The sequence below is a fragment of the Podarcis erhardii genome (genome assembly GCF_964252035.2).
Source record: "Podarcis erhardii genome assembly, chromosome: 12".
Taxonomy (NCBI): domain Eukaryota; kingdom Metazoa; phylum Chordata; class Lepidosauria; order Squamata; family Lacertidae; genus Podarcis; species Podarcis erhardii.
In genome coordinates, this window is record NC_138513.1 from 19,944,946 (window position 1) to 19,965,459 (window position 20,514).

Below are 20,514 nucleotides of genomic sequence, written 5' to 3' on the forward strand. Positions count from 1 at the left end.
TGTTTTACCATCCAGGTATGGGTGGCGCTGTGGTCTAAACCACAGAGCCTAGGGCTTGTCAATCAGAAGGTCGGTGGTTCGAATCCCCGTGATGGGGTGAGCTCCCGTTGTTCGGTCCCTGCTCCTGCCCACCTAGCAGTTCGAAAGCACGTCAAAGTGCAAGTAGATAAATAGGTACAGCTCCAGTGGGAAGGTAAACACCGTTTCCGTGTGCTGCTCTGGTTCACCAGAAGTGGCTTAGTCATGCTGGCCACATGACCTGGAAGCTGTCTGCAGATAAACAACGGCTCCCTCGGCCTATAGAGAGAGATGAGCACGCAACCCCAGAGTCATCCGCAACTGGACCTAACGGTCAGGGGTACCTTTACCTATGCCTGAGGAGTATCTAGAAAAATAGCATCTGATGCTTGTTGCCCCTGTTCAACAATACTAAGTAATGCAAGACACACCTGTAATTGTTATATCTAGACCATAGTCGACCCACAAAGGATGAGTCAGGCCTTTATAAAGCCATGCTGATTTACACCAACGAACAACCTGTGCCCCTGACTTTGCTATTGCCTTCACAGGCAAAGCAATCTTAGAAGCTGAGAGGCAAATTACAACTTGCAGAATTAGAGGCAATATCCTGAAAATTCAGCTCCCATAAATTATGGCCTTAACTTGAAAGGAAGAAACAAGCTACAATAATAATTATTCAGAGGAAGAATATTCAAATTAGTCTTCTTGCTGCTCAGCTGAGGCATGTGACAACAGTGCCTTTACACTTTATTTATTGAATGTGTCCCATTGTGAACAACTAAAGAAGAATAAGTATTGTAAAAAAAAAAGGCAGAATAAATTCTAGCATTATATTGCATAAATGTAATGGCACTGTACTTATTAGAAGTGTGTTCCATGAACTTTTTTAAACACAGCCATTACTGAAGACTGTAGCATAGCCTTGTGCTTTCAAATTAATCATGTTTAAGTTTCCTGTGGAGTGGAAGGCTATGAATACAAATGGAGTAAACCCTTAATAAAATTACCAAGGAGCAGCCACGCTAAGTCTTGTGCGGCAAAAACAACCAATAGTCCCGTGGCAACTTAAAGAGCAGAACAGATTTATTGGGACAGAGAAGGTTTCTGTGGACTTTGTCAGATACACAAAAGTGGGCTCTAGTCCGGTGGGACTCATGTGGCGATGAATCTGTTAGTCTCATAAGCTGGCACAAGTCTCAGGCTTGTCTTTAGTACTAAAAGTCATTTTTGCTGGAGCCTTTTGTCTTTGATAACAGCATGTCGGGGTTGGAGAACCAGCAGCCCTATAGATGTTGCTGGACCACAGCTCTTATCACCCCTGGTTACTGCCATGCCATCTGGGGCTGAGAGTCCAACAACATCTGGAGGACCACACCTTCCCCACCTATGGGTTATGTCAGAGGCTTCATCTCAAATGATGCTCTTGAGAGCATAGTAAACCTCCTGACACCAAGACAGACCAATGGCCCATTGAGAAGGAGTCTGGGAAAGTCGTGAGGTACAAAGAAGGAGGAAATGGAAGAAGCAGTAAATTACTAGGGACTGCACGGTGATCAGGCTTGTTAGACACTGGAGATAGGCTGTTAACTAGCTGGATATGTTTGCAAAACCAGAATAGGGCCAAACCCCCAGCCCAGTTTTATCTGTCTGGAATGAATATAGGGATTTTCCTCACCCTAATATCTCTGCTAATAACCATCTTTTATGATAAAGACTTCAAAGTGACTAGAAGAATCATGGTTTTATAGCTGGCAAGATCATTTATTTTATAGAATTTTAAAAATGATGAACAACTTAATATATTTAATTAGGTAAGAGATAAGATAGGCATAACCACCTCTCTCTTTTCCCAACAGCTGCAAATAAGAAAGCTGAAAACTGAAATTCAAGGATCTCATAGTATTAATAATACGTTGTTAACGTAATCTGAATAATATGTTGTGAACATGAAGTATTACAAGGGCCTGCTGTTTAAAATGTATGTAATCTTGATGAAAATGGAGACAAGAGACATCAGATCTAGGCTATTATGAGAAGGGTTCGGAACTTGAATTACTGCAAGAGCATGCTGTCCAAAATATATGTAATCTTGATGAAAATGACATCAACTCTAAGCAATTATGAAAAGGGGATCTGAAAAGAACTGCCGTCTTTAAGAAAAGGAAAAGTGCAGGAATACATCTATGGCTGGTCCTAATTATTTCATTCAGACATTGCCATGAATCATAGTTTATTGTGTTGGGAACAAACGGCATCAAGTCTCAGGCTCACACACTTCCCCCTCCCATGTCCTCGAGAAGGAGATCAGAAACTGTCGTTTCCGTTTTTTTAACTAACTAGAGATTGTCATTTCATCCAAACCCAGCAAACTGTGGTTAATCTTAAAAAGGGGTTGTTTGAAACAAGTTACTTCAAAGTATGCAATATACATATTTTTTGTTTCTACAAACTACAGTTAAGATTAACCAATGAATGCAGGGTTTGGACAAGTGAACTGCGGCATGATGAAGCTATTAGATTTTTCTTATAAGTCAGATATTATTCAACAATAGAAGGGTGAGAAAATATTGGGGAAGTGTTCCAGGAAATAACAGGTAATGAAACACTGGAAGACCTGCTCCCTGCCTTACAGGCTTTTTTTCCACCTGGCCTGGGAGGGTGGGGCCCTGATTGACTCCAGCTACAAAAGCTGAGGCTGCTGAATAGACTCTTAGACTGGGGTATTGCTTAGGGATTTTTGCTGGGGTGGTTGTTGCTGTTACAGTGGTACCTCGGGTTAAGTACTTAATTCGTTCCGGAGGTCCGTTCTTAACCTGAAACTGTTCTTAACCTGAAGCACCACTTTAGCTAATGGGGCCTCCTGCTGCTGCTGCGCCGCCGGAGCACGATTTCTGGTCTCATCCTGAAGCAAAATTATTAACCTGAAGCATTATTTCTGGGTTACCGGAGTCTGTAACCTGAAGTGTATGTAACCTGAAGCGTATGCAACCCGAGGTACCACTGTATTGATATTGATTTTTAGTATCTTTATTTTAGACCTTATTATGATTTATGTATAAATTTTTAATTTGGTTGTGTACTTTTGGATGTTTTATTTATTGTTTATGACTACTTTTGTTGTATTTGTAGTTATGTTTTTTTTAATGTTGTAAGCTGCATTGAGCACGGCTTTAACTGTGGAAAGGTGGCATACAATCATGTATTAATATATCTATTATGTAATAGAAAAGGATTTAAACCTGAAGAATTTATCAATAATTATTATATATATTTTTAATATAACCCTGGTTATTATTCGGTTGGTCTTCTTATTCTCAAATGTGATTAAATCCGAATAACTTTGTTTTTGTATTTCCCCCTTCCCTTTTGATGGCTAGGTCTTATTTTTCTTTCTTGAAAAAATCAGTAAGATACTACGACTGATACACTGACACTGAACAGATTATCGTATCTGCTTAATAAGACAAGACGCATATTAGTCTTTAGTCCATGTTAACACCCCTTTTGCTTCTACCTTTGAACAAGCTATGATTAAACCAGAAAGACTCTAATTAGTTAAGAGTTTCATATTTCAGCCAAACCAGGAAACTATGGTTATCACAGCTTCGGAACAAGGCAGGATATTAAACCAACTTCAAACCATGGTTTAATATCCTGGGCTTGTTCTGAAGCTGGTAACCATAGTTACCCTAGTTGGATGAAATATGGATGGCTTATTATCGAGACTCATGCAGCGGGAAGAGAAAAAGGACTCCATCCAGGTGGAAAAGACTTAGGGCACATCCACACTACACATTTAAACTGCTATTTTACTAGAAAAATAAGTACTGGAACTCCCCAGGAACGCCTCACTTGTTCTGTCGTAATGGCAATGGCACCCACCTGGGGAAAAAGCCCCTTAACTTAAAGCATCATTATACCACTTTACCAGTCATGGTTTCCCGCCAAAAGGCCTAGGAACTGTCACTTGTTAACAGTGCTGAGATAGGTTAAGAGGCCCCATATTCCCAGCATAAAGTGACCGTTCTCCGAGTGGTTTAGCACTCAATCCTTCCCAGGGAACTCTGGGAAATGTAGCTTCGTGAGGGGAATAACTCTGATCATCCTTAAAAACTGCAGCTCCCACAATAATTTGAGGAATCTTGACTGTTGAAGTGCCTTAAATGTACGGTGCAAATGTTGTCTTATTCATCTCTCAGCTTGTTCAGCCAATCCACAATTACCTGAACACAGCCACTGTATGTCTGAGTCTGAGCTACTAATATATTGCCCTGGTCAGGCTGTATACTACAGTAAGTCGGATGCTGGGCTTCCAGTCCATAAATTTTTGAACTGCAAACAAACTATTAATCTATTATGTTTATGGCAGCTGCAATCTGGCAGCCTGCTCTCTTAATTTAGTTCCCTAATGGATCCCACATTAACTAAGTAGCAAACTTGAATAAGAAATGTGTCAGGGAGCCAGGCTTTGCCGCTTAGAAAGAGACAAGCTCTTCACTCCCATCATCTTGTGACAAACTTATGTGTACGAAGCAGCGACATTTCAAAGGGAAAATAAAATAAAAACCAACAAGCGTTTTGAAAAGCTCTTCACAAGCAGTCATGTTGCCTTCAGCAGTATTAAAGGTGCTTTGTGATGCAGGGATGCTTTAACATCAATCTGACAAAGGGATATTATTAATGGCTTCCAAAAAAACCCCAACCCTTATGAAAACAGTTCTCTTCTAAGCAGGCCCATCCAGAGCTTGTCTGAGGCCTGGGGTGGAAGTCTTGTTAAAATAAAGTTATAAACTCTTGGCAAGACAGTGTAACTCCAGCAGGCTCCTGGCTTACCCTCTGAGGACTGGGACAAGTGTACCTGACTGCCCCTGTCCCAGGTCTGCTTCTAAGTTGTTGTTTTTTGTTAGAAAATCTTTATTAATTTTTCACATAAACAAATAAACATGAATTAAATAACATACAAAACACTACAAATGAATAAAAACAATAAAGAAAGAAAATTTAAAGAAACAAACATAAACAATTACGATATATTACACTTACATGACAAATTAAAATATATAACTTCCAATAATTCTTATTATACTACTTATATTATCTATATTCTTTGCACAGATTCATATTTTTTTGTTTTGTGTGTGTATATATATATATAATCCAATATAATATTTTATGTATTTCTTGCTTACCAGTATCACTCTATTTCTGCAAGTATCTTATTGTTCGTACAGTACGATTTTAGATATTCTTTGAATATTTTCCATTCCCTATATACCTTCTGGTTTGACACTCCTCTAATTTTTCCAGTCAGAAAAAGGTCTGCTTCTAGGTTGCAGCTGTCTTTCATTTAATAGCATAAGAGCCAAAGGCCAATCTAGTTTAGCATCCTGTTCTCACAGTAGCCAATCAGACGCCTGGGAAATGCCTCAAACAGTCTCCCCACTTGTGATGCCAAGCATCCTGCCGTGACAGTGGAGGTAGCCATAGTTAAGCAAGGGATGGGCAGCAATAGGTAAAGGTAAAGGGACCCCTGACCATTAGGTCCAGTAGCAGACGACTCTGGGGTTGCAGTGCTCATCTCGCTTTATTGGCCGAGGGAGCCGGCGTACAGCTTCCGAGTCATGTGGCTACAATGACTAAGCCGCTTCTGGCGAACCAGAGCAGTGCACAGAAATTCCGTTTACCTTCCCACCGGAGCGGTACCTATTTATCTACTTGCACTTTGACATGCTTTCAAACTGCTAGGTTGGCAGGAGCAGGGACCGAGCAACGGGAGCTCACCCATCATGGGGATTCGAACTGCCGACCTTCTGATCGGCAAGCCCTAGGCTCTGTGGTTTAACCCACAGCAACAGTGCTATCCTCAAAGAGGTTCCAGCCTAATAAGTATCAACAAATATTTGATTCAAGCATGAAACACACACACACTTATTTCAACTGCTAACACCTTGACCCTGTCAAGAAGCAGGCCCAGTTTAATTTGAAATTCCTGCATGTTAACAGACGCCACAAATATCTGCCTAATCACCATTTCCCGACTGAGGTATGGCAGAATTGAAAAGAGTTCTACATGTCAACTTGTCCATTCGAGATCTGCATGACTGATAGCCTCATAAACAAATTGTAAAGCTTCAACCGTAAATTTTACAAGAGAGTTACAAACAAACAAAAATTATTTTTTTAGAGGAGAGAATAAAATAAAGGTGGCAGCAGAATACTATCGATCTGAGAAATCAGTGAACCGAATCCTGTACTACACAGTGATGAATTATAAGTAAAGGATATATATAAGCAGTAATTAGCAAGGGTTTCCTGGCAATGGGCTACCTGGAAACAAAGGAACAGATGTCTGGGCAACTACATACCTATATACTAGAGGATTTTACAGTGGTGCCCCGCAAGACGAACGCCTCGCAAGACGGAAAACCCGCTAGACGAAAGGGTTTTCCGTTTTGGAGGTGCTTCGCTAAACGAATTTCTGTATGGGGTTGCTTCGCAAGACGAAAAAATATTGCGAGTTCCCGTGGGTTTTTTTCCGCTTTTTTTGCCCTTTTCCTAAGCGCTAAGCCGCTTAACAGCTGATCCGCTGATAAGCCACCTCTCAGCTGATCGCTAAAAGCCGCTAGACCGCTAATAGCGCTAATCCGCTAAGCTGTCAATGGGCTTGCTTCGCAAGAAAAAACCGCTAGACGAAGAGAATCGCGGAACGGATTCTTTTCGTCTTGCGAGGCACCACTGTATTAGCATCCAAGCTGCCATACTGAATACCAAATGGAGGAAACCTATGTGTTCAGATTTAAGTTACATATAAACTGAACGAGCAGCAGTACAAATAGAATGGCAAAGTTGTGTGAACATTCCTGTCAGATTATTGTCATCTAGGCTGCCCTCAAAAACAGTGATTGCTCAACCCAAACCAAAATATTCATTTTTCACTGATAATTGGCCTCTCTAGGCATAAAATGATGTTCAGATTCCTAAGCACCAACACACTACAAATGCTTTCAGGTTAAAAAGTTGCTACTCACAAACTTAAAAGACTGCTTTCAAAAAGTGGGATTACTATAGCAGAAACGTGTTGGTGTTTCTCATGTGTATGTGTATTATGCACACATAAAGATATAAAGTATAAGATCTGTATCAGCACCAGCTTAAATTAAACCATAGCAACCATATTTTGTTTACAAAAAATAATGTATCACCTCAAAAGGCAACACAACAAAACTGAGCGGGTCTTACTATATACGAGAAAGGACTAACTGACATAGCATGGATCATATCCAGATCTGGGTTCTGGAGAATTTTTATTGGCTTCTAGCAGGTCTATTCAAATTTTAATGCAGGTAAAAAGATGTGTCCAGTTTTGTTCATAAGTAAAAGGAGAGAGAAATTAAAGTTCTTAGAAGCAGGTATTTCCACACTATAATGTTACACCTCTTTTGAATTGTGTATGCAAAACATACACACAAAATATGTAGCACAGGCTGCATTCTGTTGATCATTCTGTTCTCCAGACAGAGCACAGAGAACTCTAGACCAGAGACACATCTTACCAAATAAACTCAGCTCATCACAAGTGTAACCATTCAGTATTCAGGGTTTCGCAGCTATAGAGCATATATATTCAGATACAGTAACTCCACATGCACATAATGCTAAATCGTTCTTCAGAATTACAAGGACAAGCCTATACAAACCTTAAGGCTCATGAGCTTTCAGAAGCTTTTGCTTCCGTTCTGACTAAGCATGTCCGGCCAAACTGTGATAAGTCTTAACTATGGTTTACTCTAAAACAAGGCAACTTCAAAAACTGGTTTATGAAGCTAGCTTGTTTTAGACTTAACAATAAACTGGTTAAGCAAAAGCAGAAGTGGAAATTTTCAGTTTCTTCACAGCTGCACTGGAGAAGATGAGGAAATACATGAGCCCAGGGCTCACACAGAGCATCATCCTTGTAACACTAAACCATGGTTTTGCATTGTGTGTGAATGCAGCCACTGTGTCTCTGAGCTCTATAGCTGGGAAACCCTAAATACTGAATGGCAGTAGCTTTATTAAGGAGCACAGCTATCCATGATGGGCTGGGTGTATTTGGCAAGATACACTTCTGCCCCAACCTCCAGTTCACTTGCTTGGAGTAGAGTGACTCAGAAAATGCAGAAACTGGCCACATCCCTGCTTTATATTATAAACTGCACATATTTTTACAGCATACACCTTCCCAAAATAAAGTCCAATCCCTACAGATCTAATGTTAAAATAAAATTGTTTCATGTAAACATTGGATTCCTATGCTTTGGTACAATCCTATACTGTTTCCTGGGAATAAACCCAACTGAGACTTATTTTTGAGTAGGCACGTCTGGGATTGTGCTGTTAAATCTTTTCTTTCTTTGACTTCTGTTCATCAGTTTCAAAACAGCAAACATCATCCTAAACTCCAATGACATGAGTCTACACAGCCAAGCAAGGAATGCGTTCAGTGGAATTATTCAAGTCTGTCTAGCAGTTATCTCATGGCTGAATTATTCTGCTCACTGTCAAAACAGCCTTTCTTGGAACCATTCTGATTTTAGTGTCTATAAATTATAGCACAATTCTAGCATACATTATTGAGACAAAACAATTGGCTACCTTCCCTTTTTTTGGAACGAAACACACACAGTAGCTTATCTAGGGTGACAAGAGCATTATCCTAACAGCAGGCGCAAGGTCTGGAATACAAGAATGAATGCCACTGATTGAGTGTAGTTAAAATAAATATAATGGCATGAATCTCACACATTCAAAGAGAAGTTTCACATTTATTTAGGTGTTGTTGTTGTTTTTTAAAAAAGGTTAATGACATACAGGCAACCCCCATTTTAGGTGTGACCAATATGTGAGCGATCAAACACACACACACACACACACACACACTGTTGAACCTGTAAGTGACCCAGAAACTTTATAAAAGATGTCCCTAAAAGGGTGGAACAGGGGCAGGGTGAAGCAGAACAGAGCAGAGCAGAGTGTTTCCATTTATGCAGGGATTACGTTCCAAGTCACTGTGCGTTTAAGGGAATGTTTCTGTTTGAGGAGCTTTTTTCGTTTAATTTAGTATTTGTTTTGTGGCAGGGCAAAGGGGGGAAGAGAGACAGTGCACATATTTAATGCAAGATGGAGGGAAATGTTGTTGCTATTATTTCCTGGATGCTTGTTTGTGAGCTTGTCAGTGAATTTCTACAATGAACTTTTTTGGGCTCTATGCCTGCCTGGATATCGTATTGACTGACTCCATATCCTTCCCCAAACCTGGAAGATATCCTTCCTGAACTCATCAATAAGAGGCTGATTGTGATTCCCCTGGTATGGTGTACTCTGCGCAGAAACAGAGGCTATTACTTCACATTTTCAAAACAGAGTGGTGCTGATGTGCCCTGGATCAAATGAAATAATCATTTTTGTCTGTTGCTTGGAATACTTTGCTCCTATAATTTAGAGGGGGAAAGTGTTTTGGACAACGAAGTGGGAGAAAACTGCACAGAACTGGAAGCAAATATTTGTCACATTTTAAAAGTTTCCGTGTGGTGGGGTTTGTTTGTTTGTTTTTTTACAGTGGATGTGAAGGTGTAATCAGAACTAGAATTCAAAAACAGGTGTCATGTGGTATGGCTTAATTGCTAAACAAGAGGTACAGAGTCAATATTGTCTGAAAGTCACGGTTAGGCCCTCTTACATGGGAGCTTTTCCCCTGTCCATAGATGTATAGAAAATAATTGGCTTTCTTTGGTGAAGAAACAGTAGCGCTCTGCACATGCATAATGCCACCCCTTCCTAAATGAGTGATGTACAGATCTTATTGTGATGAAAACAGCAAGGAAAAAGTTGCAGCCCTACCAAGTCAAAATGTTACCAGGCACCACGGACTGTGCCTTTTCTTATTTAATTACAATTGTAAATCTGTAGCTTTAATAGATAAAAACCTCAGTGTGGTGGTGGTGGGGTCACGATATATGGTTCACACCCTGGCACATGTGTGGTTTGTTAAGGCACTGCACACACAGCTAGAGCATTCTTAAAGCTCTCTTTCTGGAAAAACTTCAGCATTTTCCCCAAGTCCTCAGAACAACTGGGAGTCTTAATTGCTGGCTTCGCTTCCAAACAAACATTCACTTCATCCAGTTTAACTTGCTCAGTGTTTAGTCTCGCTGGTGCAAAGCAGGTAAAGCGAAACCTTTTGGTGGCCCAACTTCTGCCTCTCAGTTCCTGCAGCTGCCATGGCAAAAGCATCCATGATAAACCTTAACATGGAAAATCTTATGAACTGATTAGCTTGGCAAAGCAAGCTAATAATGTTCTAGTGCGCAGAGGGGATCGCAAAGTGGCTTTGAGACTACTTATGCCTCCTGAAACCGGAGCAAAGGCAGCAGTTCTGCCCTCTAGTGGGTAAATGTTAGCAAGATGAATTTATTCACAGAGATTTCGCAATCAGATCCTGGTTAGTAATGCTAACAGTTCACAGCTTGATCTACAAGGAAGATTCATTGTGTATTACAAACACAACACAGAAAGGCTAATAACAGCTAAGGCTGAAGAACAAAATTTTTTGTCTCTCTGAAGAAGAAAAACTACAGAAAACCATGGCACAGTTATATAAGAAACAAACTACATTATATGATATACACTAATGCATATAAAAATGCCCCGATAATTTTGGGTGTGTGTGTGTTAAAAAGATGGTTTGAAAGGAGTGGGATTTAAAGCAGAGAGCAGAGGTGAAAGAGGGTGCTTAACCATTGTTCCTCACTGTTAGCACATTTGCAAAGCTGAGCAGGGTTCGGTATGGTTTCAGATTGAAAGGGGGACCATGTGTCGAGATTCCTGCATTGCAAGGGATTGGACTACATCATTCTTGGGGTCCCTTCCAACTCTACAATTCTATGGTTCTATTCAAAATCGCTAGCAGCAATTATCATGTAACATAAATCCATAGTTTCGTGCTACATGGACAAGCTATAGCAACCCCAGCCCAAGTGTTGGGCTCACACACTTCCCTTCCTGTTTCAAAGAATGACGACTTGTTTCACGTGAACAAAGAATCCTGGACAACCAGGGGTTATGAAGCTGACTTCTTTAACTAACCGGAATTCATTGCAAGCCAGGACTTCTGGATCATACAACACTTAAAATTAGCATTCCTAATCTCCACCAGGGAAGCAGCACACCATCCTGACTCATTGCTTGGGTTCGTTGTGCGTTGCCCACATAGCGTTCAACCTCACTTTAGTGTTACGTGGAAATGCAGCCACAAACAAATTAAGAAAATGACAGGGTCATGATGTTGACCTGGTGTCACAAAACCTTCACAGACTCTGACATTTCAGGCATAAAATTTTGTGACATCAGAGCAACATACCCCAAGGTTTGGGGAGTGTTAATCTCAACCAGCCGAAGCCAGAGTCCTGGCCCTGCAATTTCCAGGATTTTACCAGAGAGCCTGACAGCATCCAGTCAGGTTGCATTCTACCATCATGACCCCACCCCCAATTTCTTTCATTTGTTCCTGGCACAATTACAAAGCTTTTGCTTTCCAAACCAAATTTGAATGCTGCAGGCTGTTGACGCCTTCTTCACAACTCTACAGCCACATGAAAGCCTCCCAAATAATACCCAAAATGGCATGGGGGAAGGGTCCAAAAACAGGATATAGATTTGAGAGATTAGTCTGTGTTTATAATGCCCCCCCCCCGAGTTAGGTACACTCAAATCCATTCATTTTAATGGGCTTAAGCGCTCCTAATGCTAGGCTGGATTGTGGCCAATGTATACATTTCAAACTAAAAGTAAATCAATGGGGAACTGAATATTGAACATATGAACGTGCCTTATGGCAAGTCAAGTCATTGGCCTGCCTGACCTAGTACTGCCTACTTCAGGAGTAATGTTGGACTACAATTCCCATCATCCCTGACCATTAGACATGCTGCCTACGGTTGATGGGAGCTGGAGTCCAACAACACCTGGAGGGCACGGTGTTGGCTACTCCTGCCAGATTTTCTCAAAAGCAACGTGGTGCTCTCCAGTTGTTGTGGGACCATCTCCCATCAATCCCAGGCAACAGGGTCAAAGATCAGAACTGTAGTCCAGCAACATCTGAAATATATCACATTGGTTACAGCGGATCTAAAGCCATAGACAGATCTTTCTTCCTGGCTCTGCATCCTGTATTAGCAAATGAACCTGGGACCACTTGCATGTAAAGCATGTACTTTACCACTGTGGCTTTCCCCCATTCATTCCTTGGTGAACACACAGGTATAAATATGCATGCCACCCTTAAGATTACAATTTTTCTGGATGGAAAAACCCATGTGCTTCTGTGGAAGGCAGAACCTACTATCTGTAAAGCCTTGCTCCTGGCACATCGCCCTGCTGTTCAGGTGTTATTGAATCACAATGTTACGTTGTGCAGTGATATGCTGGCTGGCACAACATTTGGAGTCTCAGAGCTACAGGGGTCTAGAGAGACAATCCTGCGCCGCTGGAGAAAATGCAAGATTTGAAATTGATTTCTGTGGGAATAGGGGCTCCATCTTGATAGGCAATCAAGAAGCAGTCTAAACCTTTGCTGCTTAAATATTTTTTACTTAACCTATTAAGGCCACAGTATGAAGAAATCAATAGCGCTTAAATGAATAAATATCAGTGGTATTAGTAAGTCAGTCTGTGCCGCTATGGTGGTAGATATTATTAAACTTATTACATTTACAATTATAAAAGCTAAATGACCATATCTGATGCAGAATAACTGTGTTCTCTTAAATTGATTGATTGGTTATTATCACTGATCAGCCATCATAGGAGAACCTTTATTATCAAGTGCTGAAGCTGGGATGGGAAACCTGTGATTCTCCATATGTTGTTGGGACTCCAGTTCCCACCATTCCTGACCATTAGCCATGCTGGTTGGGGCTGATGGGAGCTGGAGTCCAATAACATCTGTACCGTCATAGATGCCGCCACAGATGCCCCATTAAGTGCTAAAGCGCACCACTTAATGATCACCACCACTTCAGTTCATCATATTATCATATCTTCATAAAGACAACATGTGACTTCTATATTTTCTCCTAGTACTCAGTATAGCACTCAGTATATTGACTTGTCATTTAACAATTCCCAAGTTTACCTGTCAACCTCCTTCTCCCTCCCCCAGGCCTTCTATGGTATCTTTGGGCTGCCAGATCTGGCACAGGGCCACCAAGGTTTTTCAGGCTCATTAGTCTGCTTTTTACAGGTGTCAATTATTCCATAACATCTACTCACCTAGCAAATGGGAGTTCTTGCCTGGTTATATCTTATGTATTGTTAGTTCACAGAGCTTAGTCTGATGTTAATTTGTTAAAAGGGAAGTAACAGGAAAGACTGTGATGAAGGAATCTGACACAGGGAACACGTGTTGATTCATTATAATTGATTTGGCTGCATTCTCTATTGTCTTCCAGCCAAAGACACTGATTTTAAAGGCAGCTGCCATACATGTCAGACTATCTGTCCATCTAGACTAGTGACTACTCTGACTGGCAGCTGTTCTTCAAACTGCTTTCCAACAGAGACAGGTTTTCTGGTGTGAACTCAGTGTGGCGTTAGAAGAGAAAGAGGTTACAGTGAAAGACACATAGACGATGCCACGGGTGGCAAGACACTGGTCAGAGGAGAGATGGCTTTAAATCCCAGGAAATGGATCTACCAGGTGGCCTTGCCCAGCTCATGAACCTCCAGCCTCCGCAACCTCCATACTGGAAATATCAATGGCAACCATCCTTCATAGGTATTCATGTGTTTTTAAATTTTCATTTATGAATCGCTTCCCATGAAGCATCAATAGTCAAACATAAATATGATTTCTAAGCCAATACAAATAAAGAGTGAGATCCAAATCTCCACTTCAAAGACTTCTTGGAAAAGAAAGGTCTTCAGCAGCAGGAAGTACCGACACTTAGGTCCTGCCACACTAAAACTCCTGTTCCAACATGATGTTTAACAGACTTCCTGAAAAGATGGAATCTGGAGGAGACCCTGCCTGATGCAATGACTCACTGAATATATAAGGGGTGAGATGATCTTTTAGGTACATGGTCCTGAGCTGTATAAAGCTATGTACACAAGCACTAGCACCTTCAACATACCTAGGTAGCTAACTGGCAACCACTGCAGGTGTTTCAGAAGCAGCCAGCACTACATAATGGCTGTATTCTGCCCCAGTGAGAACCCCAGCCGCTGCCTTTTGGACAGGCTTCAGCTCCCAGTCAACTTCAGGGGCATCCATGTGCTCTAGCACATGGCAGTGATCTGATGTGGAGGTTACCAGCACATGAAGAACAGGGGTCAGGCTGCCTCAGTTCAGATCGCAGATGAAATTCTAAATTGTCACCAGTGACCAGGCATCTTATTCCATTGCTCAGATCCTCTCACTCATTCATTACTCTCTCTGTGCGTGTAAGTTCATGAGGCTCCCTGACAACCCCCATTCAGATATTGCCCTGGCTGAGACCAGCTTCGCTTTAACAATGTGACAGCATCATCATGTGCCCACAGACCATCCTCTGGGCCCTTAGCAAGCTGTCTTCGGGCAAATATTAGCTTGCAGAAGGCAAACACTCTGAAGGAGCAAAGAGGGATTCTTTAAGACAATCTGATGGAAAGCAGTATTCAGAAGCACTTTAAAATTATGTAAGCCCTAATACGCTTTAATCACTGCTTTGTACTCACAATCAAGATTGATTCCCCTCAGCCCCACTTATGGCTGCTGCGCTGTGCAACTCTTAAACAGCGGTAATAATTGTGTACAATCGAGATATGGTGGTTATTTCAGATTAGCCTTAGGTAAAGGGGTAGGATATGTGCACTCTCACAGTTTGGCCCGATTTTAAGGTTCAGTATGCACTCTGTGTACGTTCGGATGAACACAGTGTAACAATTCTGCATAATGATTCTTAAGGTAAAACAACCTGAGCACCTAGCTGTCGATGTTAACAGATGCCACATAAAAAGGCCACATAATTATAGCAGCAACAACATCCGCCATGCCATCAGGAGCTCATTCACTTGCACACCCTCCAATATTCCACACAACATCACTCATCAACAGTGACAGCCTTCTGGTGTCTACAGATCAGCCTCTAAAGATAAATGGACCCAGATTTGAAATCCGAAGCAGCAATGTTGAGAAAACTCACCCTTCTTCATCCACCAAAAAAATCCTTCCAGTTGGAGATGCCAGTGCAATATGGTGGGAAAAGACCTTATTGGAAAATTTGATTCTATTCTCATTCAGGTCTTGACCAAAACCCAGGCTTGCTATGAATAGTCACTATTCTGATATGCCACGGGCATTCTGGACTTTTTGGATTTCATGCCCTTTTGCTTCTACGGTGCTTTTCCTCTCTGCATACTGGTGTGTGTGTGCACACACTCATAGGTGCAACCTGCCAAATGCATCTAACACTGAGTGCAACTCCACAAAAACTTATGCCACCATAAATTATTATATTTCAATATGCCACAATGCCCTTTGTGGGTTTTTTTTCCTGTGACAGACTAATGCTACAAACCTACAAACACTTCAGAGTAAGTCCCACTGAACTCAGTGAGATTTGCTGCTGAGTAAACATGCACTGGATTTGTGGAAAATACTGAGGGGGGGCATTATCCCATAGAATGCACACCACCTCCCCTAACTGGGTGAACAAACCTTAACAGCACAAAGCCTTTGATCTAGCCCTCTTGCAGACCTCCCCCCTCCCCCATTTCCCTACCAGCTTAACAGCAGGAAATGAAAGGACAGGAAACAATATTGCTATATCTGAGAAGAATGTGAAACCTGGGTTCACTCCTTAAGGAAAAGCAACACCATCATCATTACATATTCACACCAGCCAATAAATTTTTTGTTTGCACCCTTGTAAGAACAGGAAACAGAACGGAAGGAATAGATGCTGGCTGCTGCTTTGAGCACAAACCATCTTCTCACATGAAGAAGGGCAGAAAAGAACAGATTAGCACTTAAATAAAAGTGTGGAGCTTAGTAGAGGAGGGAGAAACAGAGGCTTTGGAATCCACTCTCCCCCACCATCCAATGCACAGATAAAAGAAGGCAAAGGAAGCCTACTGGGGCCTCTGTTTTTATCACATATGGAGATGGGAGAGTCCCAATGAAATGGTAAAGCTGCTTTGTAAGTGCACAAATGTTAACACTTCACATTCTACATTCTTGATGAAAGGATTTTTTTTTTTTTTGCAAGGTTTCCATGTGCCTGTAGTAGCTGTATGGCAAGGAGAAGATAGAATGAATGTGGCTGTCCCAAGCACACAAGGTGGGCAAAACTTCATCAGCTGAACTTCTACTTTCATGAATAGATTAGAGGCACACAGAATTCAGCAACCCCATGCACAAGGAGAGATCGGATTGCCCATTCTGGATAGGCAGGCTGGTTTACAGGTGAAGATGCCAAGGCACTTGCTGCTGGACCAGGAAGCAAAGGTCTGCAGCCAGGACAGGTTACCTGCTCCCACGGAAACAGGTGGAATCCACTCAATCCACAAGGAAGAAGATTCTGTACTCCTCTTTGGAGTCCGTTGAGATTTTCCTCTACCTCACTGCAAAGTCTGCCAGCAGCTGACCCTGAGCTATGTGCCTAAGAACTCCTCAAGCAGACAGGAATTCAACAGGTGTCTATGTCTCACCTCATTCCAGAACGGTGGCAGAAGTTGCACCAGCCCTGACATTTTTAGCGGGCATGGCAAACAGCTTTTTATTAAGAGTTTGGAGGAACCGGATTAATCTGACACATCATTAAAATCACACAGAGAAGGTGCCCTGAAGACCTTACCATCCCACACCCCTCATCTAAGGGAAGGATTCTTGACACACAAACCCACAACGTCTGCCCTCCACATTACACCCTTGGGGGAGAATACTAAATTCCATCACTCAGGCAAGCATGTGCCAGGAGGAGGAGCAAGCAAGGTACGCTGTACAAACAGTGGCAAGTGCAGTGAAATGATCCAGCTGAATCCAAACACACCATGCCAGCCTACATGGCTGGGAAGGGCTATGATAGAATCATAGAGTCATCAAGTTGAAAGGGACCACAAGGGTCAGCTAATCCAAAATCGGGCTCAAACCAACAACCCTGAGATTAAGAATCTGATGATCTGCCAATTGATGATAATGGATGTCAATTAGTCAGACTCTCAGTCATGCCTGGAACATCATTTGTTCCAGAAGCCATGGGGGGGGGGATTTTGGCCCAATAGGTGGAAACTGGTTGCAAGAAAGGCAAGAAAAAGAAACTCTGCACATGTTTCAAAGCCTCCTAAAACTAAATCTTAGGGCTCGGAGAAATGGGTGCTCGCCTCAGTAAGGGGGATCCTCTCACGCCAAAGATATTTAACCCTACTTAGTCCTGGCAAATCTAGATTTATCACTTCGCCTGGATGAGGAAGAGCCAGCCCCCCAGTGCTGCAAAGCGCAAGGAGGTGGTCGTCCGTGCAAAACTTCAAGCGCGACGGTGAACTTTGCCACTTTGCTTAATTCTGCCCACCAGCGCGCGCGCAGACGCACGCGCCCCCAGCCCGTCCAGGCCAGCCTCCTCTCCTCTCCCTTCCTTACCGTGACTCTGCCTCGACTTGAGGGCGCCGATGAGCTGCAGCCGGTCCGCCAAGCACTGCAAAAGTAGCAGCACCCCCGCCGCCGCCGCCACCTGGGCTCCCCCCAGCTTCGCCATAGCGCCTCGCGGGCTGCGCGCTCGCTGCTCCGAACTCCCGCCGGACTCTCGGGGCGCCGCTTCGGGGAACGAAAAAAGAGGCGGCGGCAGCAGCAGCAGCGCTCAGGAGGAAAGATTCGCGCGCCTCCCTCCCCCTTCCTTCCCTTTAAATCCGGGGTGGAGGAAAGTCACTTTTTATTCCGATCCGATTTCATTGAGCCGGGCAGGAGAGGCGCCGACGTATCCCAGTCCCGACTGTCGCCGCCGCCTTTTTGTTTTTCCAGCCTGTGAAGCCAAAAGGCGATCTTAGTCCAACGGCATAATAACGAGGAAAGTAGGGCGTAAAAGGGCGTGAGTGCGTTTCCCCGCGGGCGGGCGGGCGGGCGGGAGTGTGAACAAGCGAAACCGAAATCAGAGCCGACCACTAAGTACCAAAGTCGCCCAAAAGCGCGGGGGGGGGGGAGAGAGGGGGGATGCTTTAGCGTGCGTGTGTGTGATCCCCACCGAGTAACTCTCCCTTTCTTTGCTAAGCCTGAGCCGATCTCCAAGGGAGGAGGGGCGGCCGGCTTCAGAGCCGACGGCGATCCTTTCCCCAAACAAAACAAAACAAAACAAAACAAAACCAGAGCCCTTTCTCTGGGAGTGTCCCCGCCACACACGCGTCCTCCTCGCAGACCCTCCTCCCTTCCTCGCAAACTCCTCCGAGCCGGGACTTCCCGCCGAGCGATCCAGTGGAGAAATCCAGGGGGCAGAGTCTTAAAATGATTTCGGAGACAAAAGAAGCCCTGCCGCTCTTCCTGCGCGAGGACGGGAGGGAGCGGGGACGAGGGGAGCCCGAAGGAGGCCGGGTCCAGTCGACCCCCCCCCCACTCCCCGCAATTGCCTTAAGGCGATTGCTTGAGATTAGGCTGGAGTCTTTCTTTTTAAGAAGAAAAGAGGAGACTCGTCGGCTGTCCAATTAAAAGCAAAGCCAAAGGGCGAGGGGCTGGAGGGAAGCGCCTCCGAAGCCACGCCGAGGGAGAGGGCGAAGCAACGCCCGGGCAGATGCTGGATGCGAAATAGTTTGGCTGCTTGGCCGCCGGGGGAGGCGGGAGCGGCGCGCTTGCTCGCTGGCTGGCTGGCTGGCTGGCTCCCCTTTGGCCAGGCAGCCGGTGCCTCGCACTGGGGCAATGGGGCTCGCCTCGCCCCGCTCAAGGCGCAGCAGCAGCAGCCGCAGCCGCCCCGCTCGCCCTCCTCCCCCCACCTTCCTCTGCCGGAAGCCAGCTGCCCCGGCCGATGCTCTTCCCCGGAGGAAGACGAGAGACCAGCAGGAGCCGGGAAAGGAGAGCGAGCTCGCCGCCGCCGCCGCGCCTCCTGCTGCTGCTGCTGCCTGGCGCCCCTCCTCGCAGCCGGCCGCGCTGCCTGGGCGCCTCCGCGCGACTCTGCCTCGCCGAGTTTGGCCTCCCAGCAGAGACGGGTCACATGCGCCCCTCCCTCCCTCCCTCAGCCTGCGCGGAGGGAGAGCCAGGGAGAGGCATCGCTCCTGCGCGGCGGGAGAGGGAGCAGCCGGAGGGCTCCCCCAAACCAGCGCATGGGACCGGGGGGAAATCCTCTCCGAGGAGGATTGGGCGCAGCCGAGAGAAGCCTTTCGAGGAGCTGCAGTGTCCCCAGGAAACCCCCGTCCCAGCTCTGCCTGCCTGCCGTGGGGCTCGTATCGCCCTTTAAAGCGCGCGGGAAATTAGAAATGTGGGGACTTGGGGTTTTCCTCAGGCTGAATTCCGAGCCTTTTCACAGTCTGGTGGCGGGAGAGAGGGGAATCAGCTGCGAGGGAGGAAATAAAAGGGGCTGCCTGCCCGCACGCCTTTCCTATGGTCAGGCTACAGAGCTGCTGTTTGCAGCCCAGTCTGAACGCCTCCTCGCCAACCCCGTCGATGGTTTCTCGGGCACCCCCTCCCTCCAAACCTGCTTCGCCCTGGGACGGGCCTATAACTCGTGGTTCTGATGTCCCAACGCTCCCACGGGGCACATTTCCGTCAGGCGGAGGAGGGGGTCGTTGGCTAACGGCCAACAGGCAGAAAGGACTGTCCAACAATGCGATTATCCACACACACATCTGATCCATGGATTAACATCAAAATCCTTGCATTAAAGCTCACTCCTTAGGAACCAGTGGCTTTCAGATGCACTTTGAACAAAGAGATGTTCAAAGGGAAAGCTGCTTTTAATAACGCACCTCCCCCCCCCCTGCTTTTTGCAGGTACTATTGGTCTGGGTCTCATCCAGCATCTTTTCAGTACACCCAGTTAGGATTCAGCAGTCCAGTTGTACACTCTTGGGTATTCAGCATTAGCTTAAGGCGTGCAATAATCACCTGCCCACTTTTGCAGCATCTTCATAGCATCCCAAGTCTCTCTTGGAATGCTCTCTTTATCATACCCTCCAAGTGTTTACTTGTGTAACACGCTTTACCATATCTTGCAGAGAAGCACCTCAGAGAAGGCCAAATCGTCATCCTTAGACTTGGTTGATGATATCTTAATTGACCCTCATGGCTCACTCCTGAGGTTGAGCTGAAACATGGAAGCCATAGGAAATGTTTCAATGTGGTTATTCAACCAGTGGCAGACTTTGGGCTTCACCGGCACCTTGTGTGACGCTAACATTCAGGCCACCCTCCCCGCCTCTCACACTCCATTTGGGCAGCCCCTCCAGGGTACTACTCAGTGCATCCGCACAGGTCATACTACCGTAAAACTGCCTGTAT

General features: G+C 44.5%; 1 protein-coding gene across 2 annotated transcripts in view; it reads right to left on the bottom strand.

Moving 5' to 3' along the window:
• PLXDC2 (plexin domain containing 2) overlaps positions 1 to 18,598 on the bottom strand; it is a 263,873-nt gene extending 245,275 nt beyond the window's left edge. For both annotated transcript variants that reach the window (XR_014161530.1, XM_081882173.1), the window contains exon 1: positions 17,678 to 18,598. Coding sequence is in view for 1 of the 2 variants with exons in the window: in XM_081882173.1 (XP_081738299.1) it covers positions 17,678 to 17,792 (115 nt within the window). In the remaining variant the exon portion in view is untranslated. The remainder of the gene's footprint in view (positions 1 to 17,677) is intronic.
• Between the last annotated feature and the right edge of the window lie 1,916 nt (positions 18,599 to 20,514).